Below are 11,232 nucleotides of genomic sequence, written 5' to 3'. Positions count from 1 at the left end.
TGTTGGTCTGCAAGTCAGTTATGGCTGGTGTCGGGGGTCCCTGCATGAGTGGGCCCTGTGATGTACTGGAGCCTTGAATAGGGTCTTAACCCCTGCACTGCCATGGACGTTTCCAGCTCCCAGTGACCCTGAACTAGTTTGAAATTGTTTGCGCTGACATACCCAAAGCTCCCAAGCTGGGACTGAATGACATATATGTGCATAAACAATTGGGTGAAACCTGAGCAACTTTGCAAAGAATATTTAACCAAAACATTGTCTACAGCTGCAAAATATGCAGAATCATATTGTAAAAACATTGCCGATAGAGTTTCTAATGAAGTTACTTCTATAAAGTTTAAACTAAGACCATTCTTAAAAATAACAGTTCTTTAATGGAACTATAAGGTTCTTCATGGCACCATTACTTGACAAAGCACCATTTCATTCTGGGATGGGCTTTTTGTATATAAAGTTGGTTCTTTGTGCTTTGAAAACCTTCCTAATATGTAGAAAAAAAACCAAAAATCTTTAATGCATGGGATGCTACCTAGCAGAACACTAACAGACTAAGAAAACCCGAGCTGAGCCTGTGTTTCATACAGCAGTGTTTCTCAACCTTTAAGTATTTGTGACCCGAGTTTTCATAACAGTTTTAATCGCTTACCCCTAACGTTTTTTTTTAAAGGAGCCTGCTAATACCAATTTGTTCTTTTTTAATTAATGATATATCATAGATGCATATTTTATTATACCTACTTAACTTTTATCGACATTTATCTAACTCTAGATTTTCTAGTATCAGAATGTAGTTTAAGTTAATTTGTTTTGGTTTCAATTGATGTATTTTTCATATTTTTGATTCTTGTTTTCTTTTTTCCACATCTTCACTCCCCCCTTTTTTGTTACTTTGCGCACCCCTAGGGGGGCCCGCCCCACAGTTTGAGAACCACTGACATACAGTACAGTACATATGCAGCAAGAATCCTTTGGAAGTCGTCAGCCATTGGTATTTCACAAATCTGTTACCATCTGTTCATGGCTATTTACTGTATGAAGCCTGTTATGGATCTACATAAATAAAGGTTCTCTCTGGAACCTTCATGAGGATAGGTCTTTTGGGAACCAAATCATTACTTTATGGCAGCACTCTGAAGTACCACTCTGGCACCTTTATTTTTAAGTGTGGAAGGCGAATAACAATGGAGCCAGCTGCATTTTTTATTCTAGTAATTACTTTATTGTTGAAGGATATGAAGAATTATAGTTTTACAAAATAGAATATTGTTCAAAAGTAAAAATTGCATAATGTTTCATGGTACAAAGAAGAAGAAAAAGATTTGGAAAAATCCAAATTAAGCACTTTTAAATAGATGATGTTTATGCATGGAAATAAATGTTACTCAAAAAACGTATTAATCCAAATACACCTTTATTAACAAAACAGAACAAATAAAACTTCATGAAAATTTTACTTTTACTTCATAAATAACTGTTTTAAGTAAATGACACTGCAATAAGAACATATTTTATTTATAATTTAATAAATAATAAATATATAATTTAAATATTTAAAGATGAAGTTATTCCATAAATAAAACTAAATACATAAACTTAATAATATAAAATGAAATGGCACAATGTATCTGTTCTCAATTGGTGTATACAAGTATTGCTTCATCTAAAATGAACACAAGGAGATACTTTATAAAGGCATTCTCTCCTTATACTTTTCAATGCCCTACGTTACCATTTTAAGGTTGCAGCTAGTCAAGGCCTCTTCTGGCAGCACTCTGTACAAGGCAAGGATTGTCCCCAAGCAGTCCATTGCAAGGCACTCTCATTCACACACTCACACTGGGAAAATTTAGAGACACCAATTAATTTAATATTCAAAACTGTGGGAGAATAATAGAATGACACAAGTAAAACATCCAAACTAAACTCAGACAGTGTTTAGATTGGTGACAATTAACTGAAGTCCCTGGAGGGGTGGGGAAGCAGTGTTTACCACTGTAAAACCTTCTACTTATGCCTACTTACCATACTGTAAATTAGACCTGACAACCATAGCACCTTAGAACAGACGACACTGGTGAATAGTAGTAGCTATGTAAAATAAGGTGAGATTATTAAACACAACATCCATTCTTTGACTTCAACAGTCATGCCTGATATGAGCATTAGGAAAGCAACACTTCTTATAGTGTTTTGAGGTATCATCCTCAAGGTGGAACACTCATCTTGGCCTGAGAGCATATTTGCACATCAATATCCTGGACTGAGCAGATCATGTTGAGAACTTTTTAACCTAATCTAGTGTTTGATCTGCTAGTTACCAGCAAAATTCACACTTCTCACTTCCCACGGGTCTCTTATTTTCACCCTAATGTGCTTACATTTGAGAACAGAAGATGCAAATAAAAGAACCTTTCAGGAATGTTGTCATAAGCAGTAAAGATAACTTTGTTTTCAGAATTTTCTAAACTCTCTGACGGCTAGTAGGTCAGTGCAGAGTGTGAATACCCATACGATTATCCACAAAACATACGCATTAAGTATTGGAGTCCATGATTTCTGGTAAAGGTAGATTTTAAACTGGCTTTGCTTTTTAAATAGGTTTTAGAGATCAGGATAAGTCTGTAAAATTGTGGTAAGTTGGGGGGGTGGTCTCCTTTAGTAAACTATAAGTGGGCATGTGTATAAGGATCCAAGTGACCTTTTATGTGGGTTGTGAAATTTCTCACTGTAAACCACATCCTAAAAAGCTGTTGTCATCCTCTGTATGCTTGGCAGGGTCTCCAGGAGCAAAAACACGGGCGACAATTGATGAGAAGGACGTGAGCCTTTGAAGGAGTGCTTGTGGTAAACTGTGGCACATCCACGCTTGCACCGCACCCATTTTTTTCCCAGACTCATTGATGCCACGAGCCTATAAAAAGACAGAGAAATAAAAGTAATTCAATTTAAGATGTCTAAACAAGGATATATTAAGAAAATGACCTAGAATAGCTCCATGTGCCAAGCACTGACAAAAAATAAAAAGAAACTGGTTCAGTTAAACAGATGAATTAAATATGACTGCTGAAATTGTCACCTCCAAGTAGCACAAAGAAAGAGGCAAGTATAAAATAGGCATGATTGATTGATTGATTGAATGATTGATTGATTGATTGATTGATTGATCTGAATGAAGAGACCTGCAGTATTTGGCTGTGTGTTGTGATGGACTGTCAGTTTTTCATCTCTTCAATCTGATGAAATCTGAGCAGCAAAAGTTTCCATCCATTCATCTGTCTGTTATCAAACCTGCTTCTGCAAGGCAGGAATCAACCCAGTTTGAGATCTCAGCCCATCACACATTCACACCAAACCAGAGTCTCCAGTAAATTTAACACACACTTCTTTTGGATTGTGGGAGTGAACTGGAATACTTTAGAGAAACAAGGGGAACATGCAGACTCCATGCAGATAGTGATTTGAACATGACAGTCCATTGATGCATTACTTTATTTTGACATGGAACTTTACTTTTATGTAACCTTATATGTATGTTTTAGAAATAAAAGGAAATCCTTCTGCAAGTACAGTAGAACGTTTTTATTACTGGTGTGCCTCACCCTTGCAGTCAAGCTGGTATCATTTGTCACACAACAGAAAAGGAAGTGAAACCTGCTGAGATTCACCATAGGGTGTTAAAGATCAGTAAGCTTTTTGCATATTCATCTTGCTGAATCTTTACAGACCCCAAGTCATCATGCACTGTGGCATGTGTAGATTCAACGTTTTCTCTGAAGAGTGCATTTGTCATGCCGATTGTGGGCTTGTGTGCGTGATGATGATGTTCACCCAGACTGAGCTTCGACGGTTATACTTGTTCTTCCCACTTTAAACCATTCTACCCATTCATAAACATTTTGTTGAGTCATGCTATTTCACTTCGATAATGTGCCAACATCCTTTGGTGAATTTAAGTACGTTTCACTCCCACTTCCCAAAGAAATATCACTGCACACTGTTGTTCAACAAGCGGAGCATCCACGTTCATTTCACTTTGGCTTTAACTAGAATTGAAATGACAACGCGCTGCCCAACATGTTCGAACTACCCATATGCCACTGGCAGCTCCTATCCGCTGCGTAATTTTTAAAACTGTGTTTACTTTTTGATTTACACTTGTTATATATCAATGTAAAACCCCCAGGTCCCCATGTATTCATTTTATCCACAATTTTGCGCCAATGCCGACATGGGTACTACAGTTCCCATCAGGCCATGCGATGAACGGTTTGATAAGTGCCCCTTAAAACTCAAGCATCATCAAAATTGGAATATCATCAATGATATCAACCTCTGTATCTTTTATATACATTATCACGTGAACCACTATGGAATAGCAATTTCTTTGTCTACCTGGATTTCAGCGTTCATCTCGCAGTACGTCTTTCTGTTCAATCTGGATTGTGTTTCAAAGAAAACCGTCCAAATGGGGGGAAAAAGTTATAAACTAAATAGCTTTATCGTTTTTATGGTTATGCTATTTGTAGTAACGTTTTATATTGTGTTTTATCCATATTATATGACAAACGTTTGCGGTAAACCTTAAATGAATTGTTAAGGTTGAGTCTGAGATGAGATGTGGTTGATCATAAAAAGATCAACATTCTACTTATAATTCACAGGTGTCAAACTCAGATCTTCGAGGGCCCACGTGGCTGCGGGTTTTCGTTCAAGCTACTTTCTTAATTAGTTACAAGTTATTCTTAATGCCAAAGATATATTTTACCTTAATTGTAAATGACTTACTCTTTAAGTTTGAGAACCCCTAATTGTTGTTGTTTGTTTCTGAAAACACCACTAGTATGTTTTCTGGTCCAGACCAGATCATTGTTTCCCAGACCTTCATTTTATCTTAAAAAAAAAAATCTGTCATCTCTTATGAGCACTAACTGCTATGATCAACTGCTATTCAAACGAACAACTGTTCAGACCGGTAAGGTACGCATGATCAAGCGTAAGCTTCATTTTAGTGTTGAAAATGCCAACACGTACTGTTGTCCACCTGCATACCGAAATACCAAGCAACAACCAGCCTTAAGCGCTTTTTGAAGTAACTTAAACTCAAAGAAACTTAAAACATACACAGAAATTATCCGATGGCACCTTTATTTTTAAAAGTGATAAGTCCACGTGTACAACTAGTAAATGCAAAAACAGATAAAGAGCCTATAAGGACTCAAAGCCCAGCTGGAAGTAAGACTTTCAGCCAATACTTGTTTATTTTACATAGCGCCTCGCAGCGGAACTTTCGACACTGCACAACGGTACATTAAAAGGCAACACAAATAAAACAATCCTTAGAGAATTTTTCACAATACTTTATAACGTATTTCAGTTGGGTAATAAATACACAACAATCTGCCTTTTACGTAAAATAAAGCACGAGTTAGCGAGGGAGTTTTTGGTGAATGTAATGATAAGGAAACAACGGGACAGTCAGATGATTAGTCCAGTCGTTTTCCATTCATTCCTTGTGACCACATCAGTTGACTTCAAGCGAAAGATAAACTGTCGATTAATCGTTTGGCAAAACATGGATGACTATGACAAATGGGTGAGGTGAAGGATTTTCAGTAAATGTTCCTGCCAAGTGCTTTTACTGTAATAACAGGCGATACTATATAGACTGTCATTTCTTTACCGATGAGAAAGAAGAAGAAGATAACCATACAAACTCTTAACGAAGATATTTTAAAATTACGAAAATTAACGTAAGCTGTTTATAGGTTATATTTGTTTATAATACAATAAAGGACGGTGAACATTCACTTTAAATTCTTTTTCAAAATCGAACTAGAATGTTTTCTAGTGTTCATTTTAAAAAATCGAGTTCGCTTCTTCAATACAGGGTGGCGTGAGACCATAGTCAGTAGTTAGCACTTTTCTGAGGAGCTGGCACGCAAAGCAGGGACGGTCTCAGGCTTGACAGTGAAACTGCCTGTTCACGAGATGGGAGGCAACAGCGAATAGCAATCGCTACCATCTGCGCCCACCGTATGTCATCAACCCCATCAAAATGTATGTGTTCATAAATAATTAATCAAAGCAGTGGATTTCTGAGGTGTTTAAAACTGGTTTAAGAAGGATACAGGAGCAAAATGTACTAGTAGCCCACTATGACTCGGTCATAATATTATAATGTGTAGATTTGAATGAAGGCATGGAAAATTAGCGACACTGGTAAATGCGCATTGCGCCGTGTGTTTTAACTCACATTAGTACATCATTTGCTTTTTGTATTATTGTTGGTTGGCAAATATGTCTGGCGGCTAAAAAGACTGTAAACGCTGTGGTTAGCTTCGCCGCTTCATTAAATAAACACCAGGTCCTAAAGTTATGAGGAGCTTGCAAGTTCTTGTTGTGTTTATGTGTATTGTCCTCCTACGTCCACAATGGCATAGTTCATGTTTAATGGCGAGTCCAAACTGACTGTATAAGTGATTATCTGGCGCTTTGTTCAGGGCTCTTTCCTGCCTGTGCCCAGTGCTGCCTGGATAGGCTTGGGCTCCCTGTGAGCCTGGACTATTATGTTAAAATTAGGTATTCTAACAACCATGCATCAGATTCAAACAGATACAGCCACTTCGGTACTTTCTTGAAATGGCGAAGTCGAAAAATCTGGTACAGTAAAAATTAAGGACTCATAAAATGAAGATAGCAGTCTATCATCTAATTGAATCCTGCAGCCACATTTAACCTCACTTGATTACCAGCATTTACAATCACGGTTTAACAACCTACCTTCAAATGCTTCTGCAGGTATAACATTTCTTCTTTAAGGTCACTATTATCCCAGTCACAGGAACCGCCCATCTTCTCAAACAAGCCAATGTATGTCTGCAAAATTGCTGAAATCTTCGAGAGACAGAGCTGGAAATGAAATGAGAGTACAAGACGGTCAACCATGCGTTTGCGAATGTGCATTATAATTGTAACGTCTCACTAAGGAACACAATGTCAGGTATTCCGTAGGTATATATGTCATTACTTGTCATATACCAGAAAACTATATACTATAAACCTTTTAATCGTTAATTTTACTTTCCATAAAAATAATTGTTCATCGTTGTTGTTACAATACTCCCTTTTGCAACAATGTTTATGTTCATTATATTACTGATTTTACTGTTGCTTCTGTCACGGGGGAAAATACATTTAGGACGGAAGCTATAAGCATTTCAGTTGTGAAAATCTGAAACAAACGACCGAGACATGTAGTTGAAACGGAAGCCTTTGCGAAATTGGGAAAGTTAGCTCTTTGCTATTAAGAGTAACGTACATTTACACCGGCTGTTACAGACTGAAGTCAAATGTATGTTTTTATTCTAAAATACTAAAAATAAGAGCAGTTCACTTCTCAAAATAGACTCATCCAGAATCGAACCCGTAAAGCTTCGATAACCAGTCAACAGCTGATACCGTTGCGCCACCGAAGCAGTCGTAATAAATGCATGTCAATGTCGCACCCTAACGCGTGTTGTTTTTCTGCAGTTATATTTTTGAATAAAAGTGCACTTGTTCTGTTATATTTGTACCTTTTGTGAAAGTGTTTAATGTGATATTCGGACTTCAGGTTTCACACATTATAAACTTCATGTCTACATTTTGTCAATTATTACTAAAACATGAAAAACATTTCTTTTTTAACGATGTGTGTACATACAGTAGATCGCTGTAGATACGGAACACACATTAAATGACATAGTATTTATAAAAGGTGTGATTTTGCTTGACTTCTCACTCTATACAACTCCAAGCAACTGACGCGCAGGTAAACAGACTTGAGCTGAGAAAACTGTGTGCCGGTGGGGGATGTGATAGCAGACTGCTTGCTGCTTATCAACACATTTAAAGGACAAAAGACGCTGACGATGAGATGAGAAGCGATTTAAGGTGAGACGGATCTACGAGTTTTTTTGTAGGCTCTGGTAATTCTAGTGTTAAACGACCCTGACGGGCTGATTGGCCTCCACTCGTTTGTCAAATTTCTTATGTTCTTATGTAAATAACAGAAAAGCCTATGGCTGACAATTGCACCACCTTCATGGAAATGTCAGTATCTCCTACTATAATGACCACTACTTCCAAACAAGCAAATACACATACACAATGTGCTGGTCTTAAAAAATGAAAGTTTGAACCGTTCAAGAAATACTTAAACTCAAAACCATGGATCACAAAACCTCCTTAAACGTACGAAAAAAGAACAAAATAGAACGGGATATGATCATTTAAAAATAATTTCCGACCGTACTGACCGGTGTTAAAGGGTTGCATAAAATCGCAGCCTCTGACGTTGATAAACGCTGCAGCATCCTGAACCAGTAAAAATGGCATTCTCGACAGACTCCACTAACATTAATTTTATTGGACTGGCACGATTTTTTATATGTTTTGTTGTATATTGTGCACCTTCTCATTGTCGTCTTACATTAATTTAAACAAACAAAAAAAAAAAGTCCCAAACACGTCCAACTAAGGCATAATAAAATAGCGCTCCCCGAATCTCTGATCAAGATTTGTCGTGCTGACGTTTAAGATAAAGAATGAAAGAATGTCTTCTTTCAACGAACTTTCATCGAAAGCTGGCTATTATAATACCTCCACGTCATTTTTGCTATATAATGCCTTTGATTTTTGTAAGTCTAAGCATTATGTTCTGATGAAGGCCCCTGGCAGGGGCTGAAAGTTCAGGAATAAAAACTACTTTATGATACGTGATTCATTTTTTCCTTTTGTGGATCTCCAGCTGCATATATATATATATATATATATATATATATATATATATATATATATATATATATATATATATATATATATATATATATATATATATATATATATATATATGAGAGAGAGAGAGAGAGAGAGGGGGGGGAAAAACACATGTGTAACTGTCTGATCAATTAATTTATTGGATGCAGCAAAAAATTAAACATTCCATTCAAGAAATTATTCAAAAATAATATTTTATTTATACTAGCGCTATAAAGCAGACGTTTATATTTAACATCAAGGTTGAGGATTTACTCAAGAATGTGACATAGACATGAATGATTTTATCGTAATGCCACATTGAGAGGGATGACTTATAATATGTGTACGCTGAAGCTGAGAAACCGCGAGATGTCAATTTTTAATACAGTGAGTATACTCGATGCCAAACGACAGAAATCACAATTTACTTGAATATGACTTTTTTGTAGCGAACAACTCTCAGTACGCTTACATATATACATTATATAAATCTATCTATCTATCTATCTATCTATCTATCTATCTATCTATCTATCTATCTATCTATCGAGCAGCATAGCTACGTTTGCCTCTGATGATTATTAGGAATATCACAGTAATTTTATTTATTTATTTTTTTTTACAATAGGATGAAATATATATTGAGAGAGAGAGAGAAGGTCTCTGATACGGTTTGCATAGAAATCCACAAAGGGAGACGTATAAGAACATTACAAATTTGTCAGAAGGAAGGACACAAGGTCTCTGATATACCAATTCAACCAGACACACGTTTAACTGGGACACGGTGCAAGCAAGATTCAGGGTAAATCAGAGAGCTGGCTAAATCGTGGCTATCAAATGAAAATGCCATTGACAGAAACTTACATATGAATCCTGCATATAAAGGCTTAAAAAGAACATTCAAATTATTATTATTATTAAAAAAGATTTTAAAACCATCACCCTCAGAACCCCACCTTTACTAATCCACCACACTGTTTTTTTTAACGAGTCGTATTGAGTGACTTGTGACTAATTGTCTATCATCTTAATTGCCCAGGGATTTAGTAAATGGAGCTAAAAGGGGTTTGACCTAAAATAGCACAGTCAGAGGCAAAGCATTTTAAGAGCCGCGAAACGGTTTACCTTAAGCTGCCTTAAGCATTTTGCATGGCCAGAGGCATATTTCTAGTACAAAATTTAGAAACTGAACAAGAATAAACACGATCAAATTTAGCGTTTTCTGGATTTTTGTCAGTACTGTAAAGGAAAATTCGCCTGCCATCGTACACTTACCTTAGAGTTCGATCGAAGGCCAGCAGGATCACACCTGTCTGCAGATTCGATATAAGGAACACCATCCATCATGATAACCTTTACTTTAACATCCTGCATCTGGAAAAAAGAAAGAAATGTGAAACGGGTCTCCACAAAAGTTGACCTAATTCATAGTGTTTCTAAGCCTTTATAAATAAAACATTTTACCGTTATCTTTCTAATTAGTTTGAGCCGGCATTTGCACGGTCTGACATTTGTATATTTTACACATTGTATCATTCCCATGAACGTCGCATGCCAAAACAACATCGAGGTGTCTTTAAGAACGCTTCGAAATCTAATGATATGAATTTTTTAACCTCAACAGCTAGATATGCTTTATATATCTGTTTTGTTCAGTTTCATTTTTACCGACCCATAAATTATGATTAAATAGCGCGTTTTACCATGAACGATACACAATGAATTAAGGTACTCTAAATTGATTTATTACAGTTGGATTTTGTTTTCTATTCCGAATGGGTTAAATCTTAAAACAAAATCCTAACCATAAAGAGAATATATAACAATTTCATATTTGTGCGAAAGAGCGAAAGTTTCTCGACCGAAGTTCCCATCTGTGATTACCTGGGCGATCATACTGTTAACGATATCGTTTAAGTTCCTCGAAGACTCGCGGCAGTGGTTCCAGTCGGGAAGCGGACTCCCGCAGGCATTTCGCAACGCTAGCAGCAGCACACACAAAACGGCAAGATGAGCTCCAGGCATTGTGGCTCCTTTGCTTGTTTGTTTATCTCGTTACTTTGTTGTGGAGCAGAGGATGCTAGTGATCTCCGGGACATCGCGTTGGGAGTTTTTTTATATTTTACTTTGAGTGTTGAGTCACCAGCAAGGTGAGCTAAAGGGACTTCCCCAGGAGTTGCAGATACCTGAGAGGTACATAGCAGAGACACTCGAGGCGATTTTGGTTTCATTATTAATATTTGTGGTATTAAAAAGGAGGAGACACCTGGTCAAGTTACGTGCATTTCCAAATTCGACTTCCTCATTTAAACGGAAGACTCCGCAGATTAGACGACTGCAACAACAGAAATCTCATTAGGCTCGTTAAAAACTTCTTAATTTTAAAGTAAAAGAAGTTGTTGAATTGTATGCTTGTGTTTTTAAATGGAA

General features: G+C 36.7%; 1 protein-coding gene across 1 annotated transcript; it reads right to left on the bottom strand.

Annotated features, from left to right (window-relative positions):
* Nucleotides 1-1,630: 1,630 nt before the first annotated feature.
* On the bottom strand, nt 1,631-10,826 carry LOC120526780 (interleukin-23 subunit alpha-like). Its single transcript, XM_039749929.1, has 4 exons — nt 10,687-10,826; nt 10,078-10,176; nt 6,781-6,909; nt 1,631-2,911 (listed from the first exon to the last, which is right to left on the bottom strand). The coding sequence occupies exons 1-4, from the start codon at nt 10,696-10,698 to the stop codon at nt 2,723-2,725; spliced, it is 429 nt and encodes a 142-aa protein (XP_039605863.1). The 5' UTR covers nt 10,699-10,826; the 3' UTR covers nt 1,631-2,722.
* Between the last annotated feature and the right edge of the window lie 406 nt (nt 10,827-11,232).

Source organism: Polypterus senegalus, chromosome 3 (assembly GCF_016835505.1).
Source record: "Polypterus senegalus isolate Bchr_013 chromosome 3, ASM1683550v1, whole genome shotgun sequence".
In the NCBI taxonomy this organism is placed as follows: domain Eukaryota; kingdom Metazoa; phylum Chordata; class Cladistia; order Polypteriformes; family Polypteridae; genus Polypterus; species Polypterus senegalus.
This window is presented reverse-complemented; position numbering and strand designations above follow the sequence as displayed.